The 26,456-nt window shown below is 42.9% G+C and overlaps 1 protein-coding gene across 1 annotated transcript in view; it reads left to right on the forward strand.

Annotated features, from left to right (window-relative positions):
* Positions 1-26,456, forward strand: part of TYMP (thymidine phosphorylase) — a 318,282-nt gene that overhangs the window by 77,179 nt on the left and 214,647 nt on the right. The window contains exon 2 of the mRNA XM_086952002.1: positions 23,339-23,467. Within this exon, the coding sequence (XP_086808128.1) occupies positions 23,350-23,467 (118 nt within the window). The 5' untranslated portion in view covers positions 23,339-23,349. The remainder of the gene's footprint in view (positions 1-23,338; positions 23,468-26,456) is intronic.

Here is a 26,456-nt window from a genome sequence, read left to right on the forward strand (position 1 = left end):
GTTCCTTTCTATTTATTTCCAATGTACCTGACTTACCAATCCTTGTCACAGGTACCTAAAATCACAATGGATCAAGGAGCTAGCTGAAAAGATAAGCAGTCATCACAATGCAATATAAAACTAAAATGTTTGCACTCTTTATAATAACCACAGACTCAGGAAGTTTTGAAAACCTTTATCTAATCATCAATTCAATTCTTTATTATGATTTGGAACTCCGAGGAGATCCACATAAAAACCATACACAATACAAGACCCATTCAGTGCAAAAAAGACATCTACAATGTTTACAAAAATACAGAGTAATCAGAATCACATACTTCAAAAGCCATTAATAAATAGCTAAAAAACATTTTAAAAAGTTAAAAATATTAAAACAGAAGATTTCATTTGGGGGATTATACAATGCAAGTAAGAAAGAGTTAGCATTTAAAATACCCAATTGCAAACATACATATCTTAACCACTTACGCCGAAATGGGCGCAATACAGGGCATATGAAGAGAACATGCAAGCGATCCTGGTTGGACAAGTTGCAGAAATTACAAATTGCAGGGGCACCATACCACTTTGCCAATAAATTGTTTAATGGCAACAAATCCTGTCTTAGGAGAAACCAAAATCGCCGAATGCCATGTGGTAGATTCCAGGCGACATAAGGTTGCATAGCTTTCCTAACATACGAGTCAGTAAGATGGTTAGCTCCCTTCTTAAAATAAATAGCCTCCTTGTCCATTTTAAAACTAAGATCCCAAGATGCCTCTTTCAAAAGTGATTTTAACTGTGCAGCGGAAACAGTAAAAAGAGTGCTCTCTTCCAATTGGAGAAGGGCGGCCGCCTTTCTGAAATTCTTAACAATTTGCGAATACTCCTTTAAGCTGCCCAACAGTTCGACCTTCGGAAGATTTCTTAATGAACCTATTTCTCCTCTGGCCAAACTGGCAACCCACTGTACTACAGCTGCTAGGCCCTGCACCCAGCTACTGCGAAAGCCATATTCAAGTCTGCAGGCAGCCGCTGAGCAAGTGGTGTTAAGAGAGGATATAGATCTTAACAACTTCCCTTCTACAGAATGTAAAAAATCCCATTGCCTTAAATCAACCAATTCCAATCCATACAAAAAGGAAGATGGGATTTTTGCCCTAAAGACTTCCAGTAGGCAATCGAAATGTCTTCTCCCCGTGGCTGAATATAATGCACTCAAGCCTTTTCCCTGAGACAAAGCTTTGCGGGTGTTGTTATCGGTGTGGGGCTTGTCACTCAAATTATTGGAAATGATTTTTCCTAAAAATACATAAGTCTTTACCACCTCCAATTTATGGCCACCGACTGTCCAAACAAAGTTCTTATACTTTAACTTTTTTCTCCCTGCAATACACATAATTTTGCTTTTTGTTGCATTTATCCTCATCATCATCATATTTCATGAGCCAAAGATTAACACAGATAAGACTATCTATAACTAGAATTAGAAATATCGTATAGCTATGAATAAGGCAGAGAATATTAATCATTTAGAAATCGAAAAATAAAGGGAAGGAGAAAATAAGGAACATGCTATTTTAGATCAACAGACTTTCACAACTTCACTAAAGGCGGGTAAAGAAAGAAAGGGAACATGCTAAATCAAAGTAGACTTTCGTAATTCACTAACTGTTAAAAGGAAATAAAACTTATGCAATTTGATTTATCCAGATGTGCTTATTCTCTATAGGGAGGGTAAGAATGGAACATAAACTATATAAGAAAAACGATTTAGCATTTGGCTAAAGGTAGGTAAAAAAGTGGAACATGCTAATAGACAAATAATACATGAAAATCTCATTTATAAAGGGATAGGGGAGAAAAAGGAACGTATGCAATTATGCTTTGCAATATTCGAGAATTAGAAATGCAAATATAAATAAGTAATCACCCACACAGACTTTATATTTACCTAGGATAGAGTGAAGACCAACCCTGGCCACGGGTCAGTTTGGAAAAGACGGGAAAGGACCCTCAAGGACTTAGATGCCAGTAGGCGCGCAGGTACAGCTCATGGACAGTCAGGACAGGATAACCCCAGAATTTGGATCAGGACCGGGTTCACCAAAGGGTACGACCAACACCCGCAGCTTCGGTTGCAACGCCTGCGCTACTCTCTCTCTGCAAGGAATCTGCCAATAACCCCGATTGGGTTCTCGAACCTCCCATCAAAGTGCTTCGCCAGCACTTTAAGTCTGCAAAACCCCGAATGGGTTTCTCGAACCTCCCAACAGAGTGCTTCGCAGCTCTCTGAGTTCAGTCACCTACAGAGTGCGTTGGGTCAGTGACAGGTCAGTTATTCGGACAAGTCGGACAATTTCTCTAGCTAAACCTACGCTAGTTATACTGTTTTTCGGGTCTGTGTACCACCCCCTAATGTTGCAAGTGTAAGGATCCCCAAATTCTGGAGGAGGTTAGGTCATCACACCACCTAAAATTTAGACTTTCTCAGGCTTAACATTCAATCTTTGTACCCACCCCTTATTCTCTGGGTTCCCATGACATATGTTTTCACCTAACAATGGTGAATACTAATTTCATATACAATTTGTTACAAATGTAGTACAGTTCGGCTTCTTCGACTAGGTCAGAGTTGTCTTCCCAGGTACATCTTGGCTTGGGATGCCATCTGGCTCTCGTCCAAAGGTCATTTCTCTGGAGCCTCGCAGATCTCGCGCAGACTTAGATTCAAGCAAGATCACGTTAGAACAGGCCAAGTTTTCAAAGTGTTACATGAAATGGAAAAGAACAGTTTTAATACATAGAATAAATGATTTCACTGTATACCATGAGTTGCTATATTATTCCCATTACTTTATAATAACTAGAGCATTAAGGTAAGTGCAGAACAGACAGCTTTGCGAAAGCGGCAATGCAAGCTTAGAGCATGTGAGAACACAAAGCAGCCATTTTAGCTGTATTGCGCATGAGCAACAAATTCCCACCAGAACTGCGAGTACGTCACGTCACATGGGTATGACCGACGCATGTGCAGTCTAAATTCCAGCATAGCAGCAGCCATTTTAATGGCAAGCGTATAAGGTTTAGTAAACACATAGGCAAGCGTCACTGGGACACCCCCGTGTAGTGTAAAAATGTGCAATATTAGTAACACGAACATGTTGATTTAGTTTTATTAACATTATTTGAGGTTCTTGATACAAGCAAGTCGCTTAACGTGCGAATCCTTGCTCCATCACTATGCTCCGCCCTGCTGCAAGCAAGGGAAATGGCTCCTTTGGCTGTTGGAGGTAGTATAATACAGCAATTGTCAGGTACCAATGGGACCTTTAGGGCTTTTCCTGCTGCACCAATGAAAACGATGCTTCTTGCAGTACCTACACGTTTTCTATCCGCATGATTCACTCATGATCAGGTGGGCACCAACCTTTCCCTCATTCCAGCAAATGTAACAGTATAAAGGCAATTTGAAATCAACAACCTAATATAACTTTACATGGACTCGGTTAGATGGCGGCCCTATCCCGCCGGTGAAACTGTCTAGAAACTACTGCGTGCTTAGCTAAAGCAGTTAAAGAAGGGACTCGTTCATGCATGGCGAAGCATGCGTTCTACCTTTTGACAAACTTGAGGATGTTAAAAGGTTATAGCGGCATGCGCTATCTGCTGCTCTCTCTGATCTGAATATCACGATTGAGGAGTGATTATTCACGCAGATCACCCCAAAAGCGGGTGAACACAGGAGGTGGGCGAGTTGAGTGGTGTCCGCGGGAATGTGTGACAAAGCTGCTCTTTTAAAGGCTTCAGTTGCACAGGGTGGCTGCGAGCTGATGGCCAGCACAGATTATTACTCAAAGAAGCAAAGACTGAGGGTGTTATCAGCACTAATTCCCAGGCCAATAACCAAAAGAATGCACAAAGTTATTTTATAATTAGCATAAGAATTGCCAACCCGCACAAATCAGTATTTTCACTCGCACCTGGCCAGAGACGTTTTAAGGCACGAGCAAAAAGGGCTCTGGCCCAGGGCCCCAGGGCCCCAGACTCCCCAGGAGCCGCTTTGGAGCTAGCTCTGTTCTAAAGAGAGTTTTGCCTTGATAACCGTCAATAATTCTTAAACAGGGGGGCAGGTTTACAAGCCCCTTATGTGACTTTTGCACCGCTGTTGTGTCAGTTTTTTAGACGCAGCCGCTGCGTAAATGTTGCAGCCCATTTACAACGTGAAGCATATAGGGCGATGCGTCAAGTTGTAAAGCTCTGCATCACATTGTACCTGCTTCAGGTATATTGTATGCAGGGTGGGCGGTCCCACGCAAAAAGCCCTGTAGAACTGATGCAGTGAAATCTACAACATTTCACTGCGTCATTCTACGCCTTCACTGGGTCAAAATCCCTACGGCTCCTCAGACCAGTCGTAAAGAATGACGCAGGGCTTTTTGAATGGGACTCACTCATCTATTGTGGCACATTTCTGGAGTTGCGTCACTTTCATGAGCAACTCCAGCAATGCGTCACTTTTGCGCCAACAGATGTGTCAGAATTTCTGAGGCATCTGTTAATTCTTGCGCCATGGAGTACTGTATTGTAAATACAGCGCATCCATAGTGGGCAAGGACATTCGGTGCTGACACAAGGAAACTGACGCATCTATGCAGATGCGCCAGTTCCTTGTGTAAATCTGCTCTAGGGTGTTTTAAATACCGTTTACGTTTAGTTTTATTTTAAAGTGGTTGATGTGTGAGAGTGTAGACATTTTGTAGAGAAATGATGTGTTTATGTTTCTTGCAACATCCATAAAAATGTTTCATTTAGATACATAACTTCACATATGAGAAATGGGAGGGTGTCAGAGAGATTGTTTGCAGTAATATTAGTAAACTGTTGCTGTGTTAAAAAAATTAAATCATGTCATTATCCCTGAATATTAACCCCTTCCATGCTGATGACGGCTGGGAGCCGTCATGGCACACAGTGCTCGTGGGCTGTTAACGTCTCCCAGCCGTCATGACCACGCCCGCGATCGGAATGTGCCGCACAGGAGCGGAATTCCGGCCGCGGGCAAGGGGTTAAATGTAAACGTATTTTGAATTTGGACCAGTGTGTCTGTGCACTGTCACTGACCTGGCCAAAGAGGGCAGGAGAGAGCTGAAAATGGATAATAAATTCAAAGCTTTTCTGATCAGGGGCTCCCTTAATATGTTTGGCCCAGGGTTCCTTTTGTGGAGACTTCTGAAAGTGCTAAAGCGTATGACAAGATCTGTGAGCTGTAAAGAGCCAGCCAGCCTCTTAGAACCTGACAATTTTTTTCTGCATTTTCTCTTTGATGTGCTCAACACACACTTTAACCTTTTAAGGTGTGTGCTAGGTACTACTGTTGGTGCACTTCCTTTTCAAATTGTTAGGCGTCATCTGGTCTACTTTTGTAAAAGAAATCAGCCTTTTAGGTGATTTGGAGAAATACGAATGTTTATGAGCATTACTTCTAACTTCACGCATAAATGCACAATTGGAGATAGTTTACTTTTGTCAGTATTGCTTCAAATCAGGGTTAGGAGATAGTATTTTTTTAGGACATTACCAACATGTTACATCTAATGCTTTGCAATCTTCATATCACTGACAGCATTTTTAAAAACTATCCTAAAAAAAAATACTTCTCAATGTGCTGATATCATCTGATATACTAAGGTCAAACAGTTATGCATGTTACTGAAATACACTTTTTTGAATTTTGAAGAGACTTTATCACATTTTTACACTTTTGCTGCAAGATGTCTTTAAAAATTGTGTTCCTAAAGCTAAGCAGTGCAGAAAACTGCAGTTATTTACTATCTGTAATATCAATTAATCATTAATTAAACGCTTGCCTGTGAGGTAAATGAAATTTTATTTGACCTATTGTGTCCCCTACGTCTACCCCCACGTTTAGTGTATGTGCATGACATCCATGCATTTTCCCTCTAGGGCCGAAATGATGACGCCTCTGTATTTACATTTGCGTCCAACGTTAACATGTCAGTTACCAGGCCCACCATGAAAGAAAGGATAATTCTGCTTTTAAGCCTATGTTGCCAATGTCTTTACATGGTGCACGTTTTTAACATCGAGAAGCACCCGTTTTAGGGCTCCGCAGGGCCAGGATGCAAATCCAGGCCCAAAGCCTCCTGAAACACTCTGAATATTGTATTTTAGTTATTTATCCCTGAACTCTCACACATTTCCTGCCACAGCCGAGAGGTGCCCGGCGCAGCCTGGCCTGGCCTGCGAAGACAGTGTTATGCCTACAGTTATCTGTTCTGCTCCACAGAAACACATTCCTGCCTAATGAAAAGGATAAACATATTCCGCCTGCAGAAGATAGGGCCTAGCCTTTCTGTCTCCATGCAAGTGATTTACTGAACCAGTTTCCATAGAAGATCCATAGCCCCACGCAATACATAAAGAAATATATGCATACACCAGCCTTTAGTGATGAGCAGCCTTTGCCCTGATGGCCTTTAAATCAAGCAACATGTACTCCAAACATAAGATACCAGATAATGCCAAAGGTACAGGTCGCTCTGACATCCTAGACTCTCCTCCTAGCACGAAAGTCAGACCCCTCCTGTTTCCCCTAGTCACACGTCAATTACACGTCATGACCACGTTGCACACAAGTAGGGCAAAGTTCCAGCTGGCCATGCAACCCCCTCCATGTATCCACCCACTTATGACACCTCCATGACATCTCAAGTGTACGCCCACATGCTCTTATCTCTTTCTCCTGCTCCGCCTGGAGTCCTCCTCTTTTCTCTATGTACGAGATTCAATGTATAAATAAAGGACTCTGTGAATAAACGTTAGAAGACCCTTCCTGAACCTTAGTGGTGATGGAACAGATTCTCCGCTAACCCGGGTTATTGTAAATAAAGCCCCTTTGAATCAGGACACCACGGACTCTGCCTCTCATTTAATGCATGAGCTTTCCTTTAAGTATAGAAATTATGAAAGGGTAATATTTATTTACCACAGTAATTAATTTGGCGCCCGAATAGGGACTGGTCCCTTTCCCCGCTCGCCGGTGATGTTAATAATAATAATAATAATAGGGGCATTTGTAGAGCGCTGAGTTACGCGCACCGGCGTGTCCCCGCGCTGTTAGTCCAGCTTTTGCCCCCTTCTACAGCCGTGACGGACTTCAGAGTGCACGCCGCGGGACTTCCCGCTTACTCCCTCAGGCCCACGAGGAGGACGGACTGCGACCAGGCATCCACACGAGGCGGTGAGGAATGCGGATCATCCCAACCAGAGCCCAAGCCGTGAGAGAGCAAGGTCCGAGGTATCCGGAGGCCGACCTGTTCCAAGGCGCATGCGCAGTATCAAGTTTCCGAGGCCTTCAAGTTCAAGTTCAAGTTCAAGTCTTGCTTCCCGGTGAGTACCGTTGCTGGGGACGCATCTAGGCGGGTGCATTAATTTGTGTCCGGTCAAGACGGGTCTGGGTACACAGATCCGGTCTGTACTGTTTTAGCAGTGCATCTGTACTGTTTAGCAGTACATCCAGTAAGTCAGTGTTTCAGTATTCTAGTATAGTCTTTCAAGGTTTCCAGTATTGTGTTGTACTATGTACTAGATAGTATCTGTTCAAAATGTTTTAATGTATCTTAATGTCATGGTATGAATGATGGTTTGACATCTATTACTGTGTTTACTGTGTTTATTGTGTTCATGTTCTAGTAAGTACAAATATGCCACTGCATTATGAGAGTAGAGGAAGCTCTATGGAAAAAGAAATCAAGACCCTCACAGAAAGATGCCATTGAGTTATGGCGCAAAGAGTCACATAGGAGAACAGAGAAAGAAATTCATCAAGCAGAGAGAACTAGACAAGGTCAAGGCAGAACAGGCTGATAGAGAAAGAAATGCTGTTGTTACTGGTCCTCTCAGAAGAACTAGCTAAAGTGACCCCCTCAGAAACACCCCGTAGGTCGCAAACGCCACCACCTGTACCCTTTAGAGTAGGTAGAAAGAAGCAATTCCCCACTGTATATACGATCCAGAACCAGGAAAGGGCTCAATGCTCGTGATTTCGCTAAGACTAGGAAGATTTGTGGAGTTTCTTGTACATAGCTCCTTGTAAATATGGCTTGTGAGGAGCATATTCTAATTTAGACTTGTTGTGTTCCTTGTGCATTGCGCCTTGTAAATATGCCTGTTGAATAGCGTGTCATTTTTGGACTTGTTGACTTTCTTGTAAATATGGCTTGTGAATAGCGCCATGTGGATATGGCTTGTACAGAGCATGATATTGTTGCGTTAGTCAGGAGAGAGCTGGATCTCTTTCAACTGCTTGGAGAAAATGTTTTGAAGATGTGCGTAAGTGTTATTTGAAAACATGAAGTGATAAGTTCTTGACTTTCCCATGTATCTGCAGTCATTGCGGGAAGGATTGTGTTTGAGCCGCCTAAGGGTTAATATCTTGGATTGAGACGGCAGTATTTATTTTTACATGCTGTTTAACATGCATGGTTATGTGAGCTGACACTAAAAGTCAGTGATTGTTTAAATGTATGATGGTTTGATTTCACTTTTTCATTGGTTCTGCCTATGTGCTTTGACAGCATGGTAACATCTTGCATGGAGAACAGAAAGCAGTGTTCATTTAACTTTCTATTTGAAATGCGTCCACAAATTTGTGTGGGTTTGCCTTGGAATACATGATTTAATGTGTTTTTCCGGAGGTCGGAATGTTATAAATCAACCAGTCGGATTGTGATAAGGGTTTCCAGCTGTGGATGGCACACAAGCCAGTGTCTTAGAATTAGTGCGTTAATGGTAGAGAAGAATTTATAAAACAGACCCATCATAGAATGTGCTTTTAATTAGTGAAATGCAACCGTGTGCTTTTACAGAAAATAATATTATAGAAGATATATATGGATATTTTCCTACTGCAAGCTGAATTTTTTCTCAAAATATAAATGTTTCTGACATGCAGCAGACCATTGTGTGACCGTTATCACACTCACTTAGTTAGTAAAAATGACTGTTTGAAAATTAATGAACCAGGCCCTTTTGATAGGTAGAATAGAAAAGCTTGCACACTAAATTTTGACTTCTTTGTTATACAATACAAACCTTTTTAAACATGCTGTCTGATATATGTCCACCAGCTTTCGAAAATAGGATTTATTATGTAGTAGGTCAGTTAGACTGTAATGCTCACACAGGAGGTTTCAGATAAAACATTTAGTGGAGAATTTTCAATTGATATGTGCAGAGAAATATTAAACCCAACAGTCCATGATAATTCGTTTTTTCAGAATCAAATTGCCCCCTTTTTTGTGTGTTAATCTGCATACTGAATAAATGCCCATGTTTCAAATGTCTTGCCTTCTAGCTACATTAGTTAGACAAAAGTGTTTTTTTTAGAAAGTGGAACTTTTAAGTAGCAGTACTTTATAACAGAATTATTTTAAAAATGCCAGCATGTGTCCAAGTTACAAAGCAAAAAAATATGTCCTTATTAATTACTGATTTAGGATGTTTTACATCACGTTTTAAATTTCCTTCAGTTAGTTTGAGAATAGTGGTCTGGCCTGGGAACAGATTTTGTTTTGAGTTACAAAGAATGTGTTTTCCGACCTTGAGTAGCAAAGCTAGCAAAGAGGGTTTTTCCCTCTTGAATCACCGAGCAGTGCCTGTCTCGTTATCATTGGCCAACATCCAATTTCGTTCCGCGCAAGAAATGTTTATGTGAAGGGAGGGCTACACTCCTCCAACTGGCTCAGGCTCCCTTCGCATGAAGATAAAGGGATCCTTGTACATGTTGAATGTATTGGCAGACGCTTGGCCCTTGGAGTAATATAGATACAGTAGGCCTAAGTGAGCTTCCCTGACTGGAGATTAGTGATGCTTAGACAGAATAATTGGCAGGAAGCTTTGCTCTTGCAATGAGATCAGCATTTGGAAGTGATTCAAAATTACATCGCACTGTAGCTTATTATGCTTGGATCAGATTCAAGCTCTGAGCGCGAACATCTTTCTGGAGGTGGGGGCTACTTCTCAGAGGAGTGCAGAGGAGTGAGGCAGCACACGCAGTCAGACTACACGGTGTACCAAATATTTCCTTGGGATTTTCAGGAAAGCCTATTGTTAATGAAGTGTCAAAGCCAGTTTCCCTTGGAGTTGGTCCACTGTCACGTACCACAGACTTGGTACTTACTAAATCATGTCCAGAAAACTTGCTAGGTATGAAGACGTTAAAGGAACTAGGAGCAGTTATTTGTAGTTCTCCAGAAGGAGTGCGACTGTTCTTATGGGATTTTAAGGGACATTATGTTCTGAAAGAGTTTGACCCCAGACTCCAGAATGTACCACAGCACCTATGGGCACAAGGTCCAACTGACGTAGGTCACATGAACATAACACCACACCGTGTCACTTTCAAAGCAGGAGTAGTACTCCCACGTATACGACAATACAAGATACCCCCTGATGCCATAGTGGCCTTATTAAAGATTGTTGACGAACTCATTGCACATGGGGGGTGGTAGAGACTGACTCAAATGTATGTAACTCACCTGTCCTTCCTATCCTTAAACGATCAGACCCTAATGCACCACCAGTTTACAGACTAGTAGTTGAACAAATATGTAGTACCACAATACCCAGTGGTCCCAGACATTTCTTCATTACTGACTGCTATTGATTCTGAAGCACCATTCTTTACAGTAACTGACCTGAAAAATGTCTTTTTCAGTGTTCCAATTCATCCAGACAGCCAGTATCTCTTCTGATTCAGTTTAAGTGGACGTAGCTTCAAATATTTAAAGGATTTACAGAGAGTCCTAGCATTTACAGTCAAGCATTAAAAAGACAGCTGGACAGTATTAACATGCCTACCGCCACAGTACATCACTGACAGTTTTACAGTTCCTGGCAGACAAGGGGCACAGAGTGTCCCCTTCAAAGTGCACAGCAAGTGGTGTGTGCCTTGTACACTTGCTGTCCAAGAGGGGTAGACAGCTGACACAAGAACGTATTCAGTTAATTGCCAATCTTTCACAGCCCAAGACACAAGGCCTTCATTGGCCTCACTAGTATGCCTATCTAGCCAAAACACTCATACAATTGACAACACAGGAGGCAGCGTCTTCGACTGTCCTCCTTTGGACACAAGAACATACCTTGGCATTTAAAGAATTAAAAAGAGCCTTATGTCAAGCGCCAGTTTTAGCGACTCCTAGTTACAGCAAACCTTTTATGCTTTTTGTCACTGAACAGGAAGGGACAGCATTATCTGTCCTTACACAAGATCAAGCTGGAAAACACAAGCCTTGTGCTTATTTTTCTAGTACACTAGATCCAGTGGCCCAGGCTCTGCCTGTGTGCCTGAAAACAGTTGTAGCGACAGCACTAGCTATTAGACAAAGTGGCCAGACTCCATAGTGTTAGGACACCCTCTGACAGTCCAGGTACCACATGCAGTGGAGGTTCTCTTTAACAGAACACAGACATAACACTTGACTGTAGCTAGACTGACAGGATATGAACTGACATTATTTCAGCCACACATAGAGATCAGACAATGCAACATTCTTAACCCTGCTACACTTTTGCCCTCAAGTACAGTAGATACTCCACCACATGACTGTGTGGAAGTAATAAATACAGTGACGAAACCAAGACAAGACCTGACAGATATGGCACTTCCAGATCCTGACCTGACACTTTATGTGGATGGTTCATGCATGAGAACAAGCACAGGAGAGTTAGTGGCTGCATATGCCGTGACCACTGTTACTGAAGTCATAGAGACACACAGAACAGACACACTGTCAGCACAAGCAGCAGAGCTCATCGCTCTGACACAAGCCTGCATAAGAGCCAAGAACTGGAAAGTGAACATTTATACAGACTCACAGTACGCTTTTGGCGTAGTCCATGACTTCGAAGTTCTCTGGAGGGAGAGAGGTTACTTGACCTCTCATGGGGCCAATATTCAGCATGGCCCACTTATTCAAGCCCTGTTAGAAGCAATACATTTGCCTCTGCCATAGCTATCATGAAATGCAAAGCACATACCAAAGTTACAGACACCATCTCCCAGGGTAATGACCTGGCAGATCGAATTCCAAACTAACAGCCCAGACTCAAACAGACATTCCAACTGACACAACAAAGACAGAGGTACCATTACTGACGAATAGCATGACAGTCAGGGATCCTTCACAAGATGTACTCGACATACAGACACATGCCACTTCAGATGAAATAAAGAAATGGACTGAACAAGGAGGGGTCCAGACTGACCAAGGTTGGATGACTAAAGGCAAAGCTACATGGTTTCGTCCAGATTCCATGGTACAAGTAATCATAAACACAAACACATAGTCCAGCACACTTGGGAGAGAAGGCAATGCTAGACAGTTTACAGAATATCTGGTTTAACAAGCACCTGCGTGCAGCAGCGAAGCAGAAAGTACGTACCTGTATGATCTGTTGCCAGTTCAATCCAGGTAAAGGCATTCCGGTGGAACAAGGTGGATTCCATCCTCCTGACCACCCTTTTGAGTTCCTTCAGATGGATTATATCCAAATGGACAAATTAGTGTGTGCACTAACTAGATGGACAGAAGCGTACCCAGTCCCAGATTATACTGCAGCAGGCCTTGTAGAAAACCATAATCAGACACTTAAGACGAGATTAGGGGTACGCCTATGCCTAAGAAAATAACTGATGTTGACAATAACATGCTGACAGATTACCTGGCTTCCTTGATGTCTGCACTACTCTCTCTTCATTCACAGGTTGCCGCCGCCTTCCCTGACAACACCCAAGTCCAGGAGCCTGCCATAGTCCCTGGAGATGTTATCTATGAGCAGAACTTTTGACAGATCAAGCCCCCTTGAGCCGCATTGGAAGACACCGAGGATTGTGCTACTCACCACGAGGATTGCTATCAAGGACGTAAAGGATGGCGATTCTATGGACAATTTGGAACTTTAATTTTGACCAAAAATGACAATGACCCCAATGACTCAAAACCCCTTTTTCAAGAAAAACTCCGCATCAGGAGTATTAATCCAAGTTACGGTCTAGTAAGTCAGACAGTTTAATTGTTTAAGTCCCTCTCGGGTGAATCGGTTAGACAGGTTCCTGACATGTATTAGACCATAGACCCAAATAGCAGTAGACAGAGAGATAAGAGAAAGACGTACTGCAAATCCCTTCGCAGTCGATTTATAATAACTCTGATTATTATGTTCCTTTGATTCCATGTTTTCTTTCCTCCTCACATGTACACTTTTCTTTTAACGACACTGCAGAGCACACATTTAGTGATCTGCCACCCCATGAAGCACTGCGCAACAATTCTTTCATTCGTATGTTGCACCATTCTCATCAGACCAGCAATGCAACAGATTGCTGGGTATGTGGCCAACTCCCGCCTTATCAGAAAATGAAGGGAGTTCTGCCCTTCTTCCCTTTTCCGTTCTCCCACAATGGTTCGTGCGGAGCATGGTTTGCTTTAATGACATCACTAGACAGAACATCTGTAGTTTCCCAGAGTGACTGGATACATGGAAACCTGAATAAAGTAATGAATGAAGTATGTTTCCCAGACAAAGACGGGCTCCCTCAAAGGAAGGGGACCGACCTAGAAAATGAAGAGTACAAGCAAGGAAATGCTTCCCTCAATTTTATAATACTGAATGTTCAGCCCAAGCAAAATACAGGACCACAATCTATTTCAGTCCTACCCGCAAAAGGTGATTTGTGTGTCAGAAAGAAGGGATCAGTACATATGGGACACAGTGAATGTAATACTGTAGTAGAGTTTAATGACCAAGGAAAGTCCATTTTCAAAGCATCACGCCATACCTATTTCATTTGCGGTCAGACAGCCTATGTACATCTGCCCTCAGACTGGGGTGGAACATGTTATCTAGATTTCCTTCTGCCCCCTATCTTTCTAGCCCCATCCCATTATCATCGAGATTCACGACTAGTACATGTCAGACACAAGAGGGAGATAAATTCCCCAGTTGTTGATCAGACTGAGACAGCTTGGGAGCAATATACAGATTTCAACAAAGGATTCTTTTTCTTCATAGGTCCCGTCCAAAACAGTAAACTCATACGTAGGTTAACAATAACTCTGGAAGCAGTAGTAAATGAGACTGCATCTGCCATGGCTAACTTGACCCAGGAGCAGTCTGCCATGAGACTGTCTCTGTCTGCAGTGTGCCACTGCCTGTGTTCCCCATCCACGTAAACAAAGGATCAAGGATGAACAAATGATACTGTATGATCAAATATACGGTCTCATGAATATAGATGTATCCTGAAGGGTAATGTAGGGGCCAAGGAGGGAATGAGGTAAATGAAATTTTATTTGACCTATTGTGTCCCCTACGTCTACCCCCACGTTTAGTGTATGTGCATGACATCCATGCATTTTCCCTCTATGGCCGAAATGATGACGCCTCTGTATTTACATTTGCGTCCAACGTTAACATGTCAGTTACCAGGCCCACCATGAAAGAAAGGATAATTCTGCTTTTAAGCCTATGTTGCCAATGTCTTTACATGGTGCACGTTTTTAACATCGAGAAGCACCCGTTTTAGGGCTCCGCAGGGCCAGGATGCAAATCCAGGCCCAAAGCCTCCTGAAACACTCTGAATATTGTATTTTAGTTATTTATCCCTGAACTCTCACACATTTCCTGCCACAGCCGAGAGGTGCCCGGCGCAGCCTGGCCTGGCCTGCGAAGACAGTGTTATGCCTACAGTTATCTGTTCTGCTCCACAGAAACACATTCCTGCCTAATGAAAAGGATAAACATATTCCGCCTGCAGAAGATAGGGCCTAGCCTTTCTGTCTCCATGCAAGTGATTTACTGAACCAGTTTCCATAGAAGATCCATAGCCCCACGCAATACATAAAGAAATATATGCATACACCAGCCTTTAGTGATGAGCAGCCTTTGCCCTGATGGCCTTTAAATCAAGCAACATGTACTCCAAACATAAGATACCAGATAATGCCAAAGGTACAGGTCGCTCTGACATCCTAGACTCTCCTCCTAGCACGAAAGTCAGACCCCTCCTGTTTCCCCTAGTCACACGTCAATTACACGTCATGACCACGTTGCACACAAGTAGGGCAAAGTTCCAGCTGGCCATGCAACCCCCTCCATGTATCCACCCACTTATGACACCTCCATGACATCTCAAGTGTACGCCCACATGCTCTTATCTCTTTCTCCTGCTCCGCCTGGAGTCCTCCTCTTTTCTCTATGTACGAGATTCAATGTATAAATAAAGGACTCTGTGAATAAACGTTAGAAGACCCTTCCTGAACCTTAGTGGTGATGGAACAGATTCTCCGCTAACCCGGGTTATTGTAAATAAAGCCCCTTTGAATCAGGACACCACGGACTCTGCCTCTCATTTAATGCATGAGCTTTTCTTTAAGTATAGAAATTATGAAAGGGTAATATTTATTTACCACACCTGTTTATTTAACTTCCTTTTAATGTGAGTACTGAGGTGAGTAAACAGGAGTCCATGCTGCTGCTGAACAGGGGCCCACATGTAAAGGTCAAGCGGGCCACTTTCGACCCCCAGGCTGTACTTTGAGTCTCACTGCTCTAGTTCAATGTCATATAAAAATCAGGTACTGCATTCAGGAGCTTGGTACCCTTGGTAATTATATCAACATTCGTCACATCCTGAACAACTAATAACAGTTTCTAATATTTTTTTTTCACAAACATTACAATTACCTTCATGTAAGTTTAATAATCTGGTTAGATAATAGCATGGACTGCACTAAAAAGTGAATATAAAGCAATAACAAAGCTAAAAGATGGTATAAATTCTATTGGCTTTTGCAATGCTTGTAGAACTAGAAGCCTGCATATATCCGGACGAATATCTTATTGCGAGCTCTCAATTAAGGTTGAGCCCATTCGGGTGGTATCTTCCTACACAAATGGGGGGAGGCACCGATGATGAAGCATGTTGCCATTTGATAGGTTAGGTGTCTTCTCAAATATCTAAAACATTCCTGTAGGATATTTGTTAGGCCTCAATTGAAAGATTGACTGGATTCAAGGCCTCACATTTATCGATTTGAGATTCATGTTAGACTGGGAGAACGTGGGCATCTTTCTTTTTTGTGAAATAATTGTCAAAATGAATTGCCTACCTCAGTCTCATTGTTATGAATGTAAAATGAGAAGCAATATATACAGCTAGCAAGAAGATGACCTAAAATGACAAGAATAGGAATGGCTGTTCTTTGGTTCTTTTTTTTTCCAGCTTGTCAATAGGTAGGCAATTGGAGAGGAATTTATTGTTTTTGTGCATTCAATCCAAGCTCTTTCCGTGTTTTTCTTTTCTTCGGAGGGCCTGAACTTTTGTTTCCTTGCAAATGCGTGTGCGCCTCCTTGTATGGACTCCCTTTACTCTCATAAAATATCATGGGACAGTGTGTTTTTTAAAATACTTTTAAAATTGTTTTTCAGTACAGCAATACAGCAATTAGACAGTACCGCTCTTCTTACAGCCTATGAGTATTGATAGTACCAGCATCATTGGTTGTGATAAAAATGAACGGCTATACATATTGGTACAGATTCAGCAGGGTAATAGTCTGTTCTCATGCTTTTTGGGCAGCCTCTAGTCTTATAGACTGCAATACACCAGCTAGATTCATCATTGTCCCGTTTTGCTAGTCCTTAATAGCGATCATTAAGGAATCGCTATTAAGGACTTGCAAAACGGGATTCATGTAGGAATCGCTAAATAAATTGCGATTCCTACACATTCCTTATTTGCGATTAGCAAATTGCTAATCGCAAATAAGGAATAACTCCCCATTCATTCCTATTGGCCTAAAGGCCCATAGGAATGAATGGGGAGTTATTCCTTATTTGCGATTAGCAATTTGCTAATCGCAAATAAGGATGCGATTTCAAGGGTGCCAGGGGTGTCCAAAGGACACCCTGTAGCACCCCTGAAATGAAAATGTAGACTGATGTTGCGCACACACATGTCCAAAGGACATGTGTGTGTGTAACATACAACTGAGAAAAATGCCCAAAAGTGCATTTTTCTCAGTTTTTGCTATTTACCACTAAGTCAGACTTCGCGGTAAATAGCGGCCAAAAATAGCAATTTCGCAATTTTTAAAGGCTTCTTGAATTGCATTTAAGGAATCTCTAATTGAGATTCCTTAAATGCAATTATTCGCAAATACGCGATTTCTAGAATTGCGATTTTTGCATTTGGGATGATGAATCCCAAATGCAAAAATAGCGCTCGCAAAGGGCCAGATTCTCAGAATCTGGCCCTTTGCGAGCCGTTTTCGGCTTGATGAATCTGGCTGCATGCCTCTTACCCATCTGCAAAGGCGGCCATGTCTGCTCACCAGTAGTGTGCCATGTCTCATTTTGCCACTATCATATCACCTTGTATAAGTGTACGGGTCTCTCCAGTGGTGTTGTATTTTGCATTCTTGACCAGTATGGGCTGATGGGATTATATCTCACTATGACAATTTAGCATCTTAAGCAGCAATGGTTCAAGAGAGCCTTCTTGGGTGGTAATAGGCTCTGTGAACTGTATGTGATGAAGGTGCAGTTATACAGCCGGGAAACCTCTATCCAACCCTCGTCTTCGAGTTCCCCTACTTCCCTTTCCCAGTAGGCTTGCAGATCTGTTAGAGGGTTGGACATGTTGAGTAATAATGACCTATATACACTGCTTAATTTGAGCCGGTGGGGTCCACTCGCACTCATTTTTGGGGACTGGCACTTATTTTCTCTCATCAGGCGCTTACTGAGAGCAATAGAAGGGAAAAGTAAGCAAAGGGGGAAGAACGTGGAAGAGAAAGATGGAAAAACCATCACATCGTCAGAAAGCAGGGACTTGCAAGAGTGTGATGAAGGAGCAGCCGAGTCTGATAGAGGTTTACAGAGGAATACGGTGGATTCACAACTAGCTAGGGATTCTGTGTCTCTGCATTTAATAGCGCTGGCCGCAGGCTTTGGGCACCAGCACGCAGAGTCGCTTTTTTACCCAAATGTTCCATTGTCACTTTGGCTCTAGTGAGTTGAATTTGGGAACAAATGTTAAATTCGTGATATGTCACTTAGGCTGTGCCTTAACTGCAAACATCAAAACTGCTGGGTTTTGTGAAGGGAGAATTCCAGTGTTACTTGATCAAAGGATTTTGTGTGTTTGCCCTCCCAGGCATTCCCCAATTTAGAAATATCAATTGCGTCCCAAGTTTTGAATCCCTTCGGGTACGTCTCGTGGGCCGTCCATGTCCCATGCCACAGTGGGGTTTTGGTGGTGAGCTTTCTCTCCCATTTGATACATTTTATTATGTGGAGCCTGTATGACAGTGGGATCTGTGTTACTACGTTTGTGGCAAGGGTATCCTATAGAGCAAATTTATCATGTAAACTGATATCGAATCTGTTAGTAGAGTCATTTCCATCTTCAAAGACCCAGTGATTCGTTGAACTCAATTGGGATGCCCAGTAATACTATCCGATGCCTGCAATCCCTCGACTGGTGTCAAAGGGCGGTTGTATGCATTTGTTTTCCAAGACCCTTGGGATGCTATTAGAAACTGTAGGCTTTAATCTTCTGTGAATACAGACTTGGATAGGGTTTTCGTCTGGGTAGTTTTGCAAAACATATAGGATTCGGGGGAAGGAAACCATTTTCAGCAATGCCTTCCTGCCCATTATGATTAATGGAAGCACACTACATGTCTCCAAACCCTTTTGAGGCTCCGGTCGAGTGCCCCCAATAGCTGATGCATTGCTTGCACTAAGGCCTCAGAAGTCAGGAATTGTGTGCCCGGAAGTTGGGCGTCAGCGATCAGGTTCCCCAAGGCCCGGAAGGTACCCTTTATGTAACAGTTCTCCAACACCACCAGGTCCACAGCAGTCCACTCCTCTAGTTGCCTCACAGTGAAGTATCTCCCTGTGGTAGTGGAAGCCCCATCAGCGATATCTCAGGCATGTACAAGGTTTGGCCGTAGACTCTTTTTAGTATATTTCTCCAGTACAGGAGGGTTATGGACAGCAACTTCAGTTTCCTTCTAGGAAGTAGCTTTACTCCCCAGAACATGGCAGAAGAGCTCCCTGACTATGGGTCTCCCCAAACTCCCCCATATTCCGCCACGTCTGCACCATCCGCCCATCAGGCCAACCACTTGAGCTGTGCCGAATAGTCATAGAATTCACAATTCGGTACTCCTGGACCTCAATCTCGGGGTGGCTGTTGCAGCATGCTCAGGGACAACCTATTGGGCCCCCTCTCCATATCTACATGTGGAGAAGCTTGTTCAGTGAGTGGAACCAGCTCTGTGGTATCTAGACCGGCAGGTCGGCAAAGTAATAGAGGACCCTGGGCAATATGACTATCTTCGTCAGTGCAATGCTGGCCATGATGGGCAATCGCCGCTTGCGTCAATACTGTACATGCCATCTAACCCTGCCTTACACCCGCAGAATAAAGCTGATTCACTGAGGATGTGATTTTGTCGCTAACACTGAGGAAAGCGCCAGGGTTAGACCTTATTCCTGGAGGCCTGTATTATTCTGAGATCGATATCTGGACCCCTTATATCATTATCATGTTAGGTGTCCCTCTCCCTGATTCAAGGAGAGGAGCAGTGATTGTTCCAATTTTTTAAAAAGGTGGCAGATCTGACACACGTAATTATAGGCCTATAAGCCTTATAGACATCTTACAGAAGCTGTTTTGCTGACATGTCTTTGCCAAACTCCAGGCGTGGGCCACCAACTTTTAATGTCCTCTCACCGTTTCAGCCCGGGTTTAGATCCAAGGTAGGTACTGTGGATCAAATATTTAGATTGTCATTGATACTTTGGAAGTATACCAAGATTTTAAAGGACCATCTTAATGGTGTCTCCATTGATCTGAGAGCAGCATTTGATCTGGTCCCTAGAGATAGTCTCTGGGACACTCTCTGGTCAATGAGGGCTCCACTAACCCTGGTAGGGATGTTGGAAATGTTCACTGAGAACAACTTTGCCCAAGTGTATTGGGGTAGGGACGTGGCACTAACGGAGAGGATTAGCGTCACACGGGGGGAGGGGGAGAGGGACGTCCTGGTTACGTACTGGCACCAATGCTGTTTTCCTTCTACTTCAACAACACGTTTAGTTACCTCCACAACTGTATTAATGATGCTCCTAAACCTGGTGGTGAACCCATCCCTGGCCAGCTGTTTGCCGACTACACTGTCGATATCTCGAGAACATCCGTGGGGATCCAGAACTTGCTAAACAAATTCTAGGAGTTCTGTAGAAATAGATGGCTCGAGACTAATGCAAAAAAAAACATAATTATGACTCTAAGGCAGCATAGGACCTTTTGTGGGACTCTAAAACTGGGGTCTGAGGTACTTGAGGAAGTTATACACTTCAATTACCCGGGTATAAGGTTTGGCAGTTCCGTGACATGGGCATTCCATATTGAGAAGTCTAGGGCTATTCTACTACACAAATCAGCTGCCATTAGAAGGCTGACCAGGGATTCCGCCCACAGAGCAGTATCTCCAGTGGTGGAGGACTATAAGGTTGCTGTCAAGTCAGCTGCACTATACGGGGCTGAGGTTCGGGGTACAGGTCCTATGGATACTCTGTTAGAGAAAATGATTTTATAAGGTCCCTATCATGCCTTCCCCAATCCATGCCACTAGTCCCTTTGTATTACAACCTGGCTCTAAAGCAGATTGCTGACCTAGCCGCTCTGAGACCTCTGGTACTGGGTTAGGCTATGGTCATGCTCTGAGCTCGAGTCGTATAGGTAAGGCCTTCGTGTTCTTATCCTATTGGATAAGGACACAATTGTTCCTTGGCTAGTTCACATTAAAATATGGCTCCGCAAGCTAGGTTTTGAAGTCCTGTGGACCAATCCCTCTGTCATCAACTCATCAAAAAAAGGGACTTGTGAAGAAAGCATTTTGGGGTACTTAAAAGCGGATGTATGACGTTACAACGCATACTTTTACAACGCCTACCTTTACAACGCGGTTTTTACCACGCATACCATTACAACGCATAATGCTTTTAGGTGCTGGATAGTGAATAGTTTAATTTACTATTCCAACTCCAGTCCCCGTGGATAGTAGGGAAGGTTATTGGATAGTAAATTAACCTATTCCCTATCCTAGAGCGCCCCCCAGAGCAATGCGTTGTAATAGTTTGAGTGGTAAAAGTTGCGTTGTAATGGTAGGTCGTTGTAAAAGTTTCGTTGTAAAGGTTGTATACCCTTAAAAGCGAGTGCACATAGAAAGGTGATAACATGAATGGGAGGATTTTGTCTATCAAATCCTCTCCTCAGTTTGAGTCCTATCTTGGTGCGGTTGTTCTTCAGTGGGTAAAGACGCTTTTTTATCAAATTCAGGGTTGGAATGCTCGCAGTGAACAGTTACACACATAGATGGAACATGGCGAGTCTCGAGGTGAGTGATAAGCGATCATGCTGTACTTGTCTTGGCAGGGTGGAAACCATAGAACATATCTTGTTTTGCTGCCCACTGTATTTGGCAGCGGAGGCAAAATTGATGAAACTCTACTATCAGGGTCGGGGGTTCCATCTTTTTCTACCTGCTTTTCGAATCCTAAGCTCTGACATGAGTAGACAGACTGACTGTTTTCTGTGTAAGGAGATTCCTAATGGCAGTGGGAGGGATTCGGATGCAACTCAACTTATCCCCTGAGTAATGGAGGACTTGTACTTTATCTATTACGGTTGCTCCACAGGACTGTGCATCGTTCGCATCCGCATCATTGCTGCAATGTGAGGACATTGTCGCTATCTGCCAGCCTGTGTTTTGTGTATGTATTTATATTTTAGCCAAATGATACATGAATTTTATCCATCACATTAATATGTTATTAATGAATTTTCTCGTATATTTACTTTTACTCTCAACTGTTTAGTGGTCTGTGACTGCACTTAGCTTAAGCCTCCACTTATATTATGATATGCATGAACCCTACTTTTAAAGCATGACAGACCATTTTGGTTTATGTCTATGGTTGGTGCTTGTAGATTATCTTTTGTGCAATTGGGCCAACAGTGGAATATTTGTATGCAATATTTTAATGCCATTTGCTGTATTTTTTATGAAATTAATGTATTGTTTTTTTAATTGCATTTTGTGCTATTTTATTGGCCTATGGCCTAATAAAGTCTTTTACTACTTCTATTACTCTACCCCCCCCCCCCCCCCACTCTCAATCTCAAGGACCATCGGGCACGGTCTAAGATCCCCTCTGTAGTATCAGCATCGTTAGAATAGATTCTGACCCCCTAGGTATGGTAGGAGTTCCCACCTGATCCTGATTTGCTGTACGATTGCTGGAGCTTCCTGTAGGGAGGGCCTTACAGTGAAAGCACAGGTTGGTTTCCGCCCATTTCATTTGGAGTCCAGACCCCTCACTCAACTCTGTTGAGATGCCTCTGCCCACCGTATCTCTGTGCTGGCATTTCTCAGGTATAGCATCTAAACGTCCACATAGTGATACAACATGTTTCCTGTCCCATAGTTGTATACCTTCACCCTGACCTTCGGGCCTGAGTATACGGAAGAACGGTTCGACCACTGGCGCAAACAGCATTGGGGAGAGCGGGCAGCCCTGTCGTGTTCCCCCATGAATCTTCCTAGGTTCCGTAGGCACATATGTGTCAGCTGGAGATCATTTTACACCTGTAAAACTCGATTATGCATAATATCACATAGATCCGCACTATTACATCCCAGAACTCTCACCAAATGAAATCTGCTATCGCCCTGGTTATGAACTTGCTGGCAAAACCCACACTTCTGGTTGAGGAGGTAACAGCAGTACTGGCAGCAGTTATTACCATAATCTTTGCAGCAAATGGATTCTGCAAAAGCTGCCGAAGAGAAGAAGCAGAAGTGACCTCTGGTAAGGGTATTATCACCTTCAGTTCCGCATATTTTACCATCACCTAGTAATTACTAGGTGGAATGATGGTAATTACAGGGACGCTTGAGGGCACTAACACAGATAGTAACAGGCTCACGGAGTTACATATTGTCACAGTGCTTAACAATAACTTAGGTTTTGGAAAAACGTCCTACAGTTCCATAAACAGAAGGAGGTGCAGTTGTACGAACTGTTCACAGGTCTCATTTTGCCAATACGTTTGCTTCCGTCCAATGGCAGGATTGAGCTGCTTAACACATGATTGCATATGGAAAAGAGGATGTGCATGGGTTGTGAAATGTAAACAATTATTCTGTGCATAATAGTCACAATCTGTCACTTCATATTTTGAATGCAGCACAGGAGAACATGCCCAGTTTAAGAGAGCTCATTCAGAAAAAGCGAGATGGAGGGAAACTGCAGAAAGATGAGATCCGCTACTTCGTCAAAGCACTGAGGAACGGAGAGGTGCAGGACTGTCAAATTGGTGAGTTAGATATCTGATGCAGGTCTAATAAGTGTATACATATATTACACAGTGACCGTCACCACTGTGTAGTTACATATAGTTCAGAGTTTCCAGGGGTAGAGCGTTGTTTGCTTTGATATTCACTTTGGAGCCGTTTGTTGAATCTGAATAAAACTTTTTTTTTAAAAAAAAGTTAATTCACCTGGTTTGTTCATCAGATGTTTTGCCTGATACATCAAGCAGGGGCCAAAAAAACAAGCATTTGCAATGCAATCGGTCTCGCATTAGGAAAGTTTGAGTTATTTGTCCTGTACATGACAAATTTGTTATTTATGTGTTATTTTTGAATATTGTGAAATTAATAGCTTTGTCATTTACAATGGTAATACTTTTATTTTTTGACAATGTGACACCTATAGCATTTTTAATGCAACATGTTTTGTATTTACGTGACTTAGAAGTATTGATTTCATAAATATATATTTTTTTAAATAATTAATACTTAAATAAAAGTTATTGTAATTTATAATGGCAATAGCTTAAACTGTTGTAAATAACTTTTGTGAAGATTATGTTCAGTGTATTTTATCGTGACTAAAATATAAGAACAGAAGTGAAATAGCAAAAAAAAAATTTGACATTTGTAATAAAGCTTGAAACATTGAGAGAACATATTTGAATGAGTTGTTGTTGAATGTTTGCACAGATTGATACTGTGATGGCGCTGAGTGATGTTGTGGTGGCGACAAGTGATGCTGTGGCGGTCAGTGATGCTGCGGTAGCGCATAGTGATGTTGCTGTGCCCCTGAGTGATGCTGTTGTGCGATAGATAGATAGAGTGAGGGCGATAGATAGATGGAGTGAGGGCGATAGATAGAGTGAGGGCGATAGAGTGAGGGCGATAGATAGAGTGAGGGGAATAGATAGAGTGAGGGTGACAGATAGAGTGAGGGAGATAGATAGAGTGAGGGCGATAGAAGAGTGAGGGTGATAGATAAAGTGAGGGCGATAAATAGAGTGAGGGCGATAGATAGAGTGAGGTCGATAGAGTGAGGTCGATAGATAGAGTGAGGGCGATAGATAGAGTGAAGGTTATCGATAGATAGAGTGAGGGCGATAGATAGATGTGTGTGGTTGTGTGTGTGTGTGGTTGTATGTGTGCTGTTGTATGTGTGTGCGTGCATGGTTGTATGTATGTGAGTGTGCGGTTACAGAAGGATGTATGTGGAAAAGAGCAGCAGATCAGCATATTATAAGAGAACAGGGAGTTAGAGAAGTAGGCGGATGGAAGATAGCTCAAAGATTATCGCAGGAGAAGAGAACATAGAGTTAAAGAAGGATGCGGGTGGAAGAGAGCAGCAGAACAGCACAGGAGAAGAGAACAGGGAGTTAAAGAAGGAGGTGAGGTGGAAGAGAGCAGCAGATCAGCACAGGAGAAGAGAACAGGTAGTTAAATAAGGAGGCAGGTGGAAGAGAACAGCAGTTCGATCCAGGAGAAGAGAAGAGAATATGGAGTTAGAGAAGGAGGTGATGTGGAAGAGAGCAGCAGATCAGCACAGCAAAAGAGAACAGGGAGTTACAGAATGAAGCGGTGTAACAGAGCAGTAATTTAGTATGGGAGAATAGAAGAAGCAGGGAATTAAAGAAGGAGGTGGGTGGAAGCGAGCATCAGCACAGCAAAAGAGAACAGGGAGTTAAAGAAGGAGGTGGGGTGGGAGAGAGCAGTAGATTAGCACAGGAGAAGAGAACAGTGACTTAGAGAAGGATATGATGTGGAAGAGAGCAGCAGATCAGCATAAGAGAACAGGGAGTTAAAGAAGGAGGTGGAGTGGAAGAGAGCAGCAGGTTAGCAGAGGGCTAAAAGAAGAGAACGGAGAGTTAGAGAAGGAGGTGGGTGGAAGAGAGCAGCAGATCAGCACAGCAGAAGAGAACAGGGAGTTGCAGAAGGAGGTGGTGGAAGAGAGCATCAGATCAGCACAGCATAAGAGAACTGGGAGTTACAGAAGGAGGTGGGTGGAAGAGAGCAGCAGATTAGCACAGGTGAAGAGAACATGGAGTTAAAGAAGGAGGTGGTGTTGAAGGGAGCAGCAGAACAGGACGGGAGAAGAGAATAGGGAGGTAGAGAAGGAGGCGGGTTGAAGAGAGCTGCAGATCAGCTCTGGAGAAGAGAAGTGAACAGGGAGTTAGAGAAGTAGGTGGGTGGAAGAGAGCAGCAGATCAGCACAGGAGAATAGAACAGGGAGTTGAAGAAGGAGGCGGGTTGGAAGAGAGCAGCAGATCAGCACATGAGAAGAGAAGAGAACATGTAGTTAGAGAATGAGGCACGGTGGAAGAGATCAGCAGTTCTGCACGGGAGAAGAGAAGAGAACAGGGAGTTAGACAAGGAGTTTGTTGGAAGAGAAGAACAGACCAGCACAGCAGAAGAGAACAGGGAGTTAAAGAAGGGGGTGGGGTGGAAGAGAGCAGCAGATAACCACAGGAGAAGAGAATAGAATAGGGAGTTAGAGAAGGAGGTGTGGTGAAAGTGAGCATGAGATCAGCAGAAGTTAACAGGGAGTTAAAATGCAATGCAATGTTTCTCATTTAGAAAATTTGAGCTATTGCTATTGTAAATGACCAATTTTATTTTAATGTTTTGTTGTGGAAAATAGTGAAAATAATTGCTTTGTCATTTACAACGCTAATAGTTATAACTTTTGCAAATGTGACACCTATAGCATTTGTAATACAATATGTGTTGTATTTATGTGACTTACATGTATTGATATTATAAACACTGGAGCTGGATTTGGAGGGTGGAGTTGGAGGGTGGAGTTTGCTTTTGATTTGGAGGGTGGAGTTAAAGGGTGGAGTTGGAGGGTGGAGTTGGCTTTTGATTTGGAGGGTGGAGTTGGCTTTTGATTTGGAGGGTGGAGTTGGAGGGTGGAGTTGGAGGGTGGATTTGGAGGGTGGAGTTGGAAGGTGGATTTGGAGTTGTAGGGTGAAGTTGGAGGGTGGATTTGGATTT

Source organism: Lissotriton vulgaris, unplaced genomic scaffold (genome assembly GCF_964263255.1).
Source record: "Lissotriton vulgaris unplaced genomic scaffold, aLisVul1.2 SCAFFOLD_968, whole genome shotgun sequence".
NCBI lineage: Eukaryota > Metazoa > Chordata > Amphibia > Caudata > Salamandridae > Lissotriton > Lissotriton vulgaris.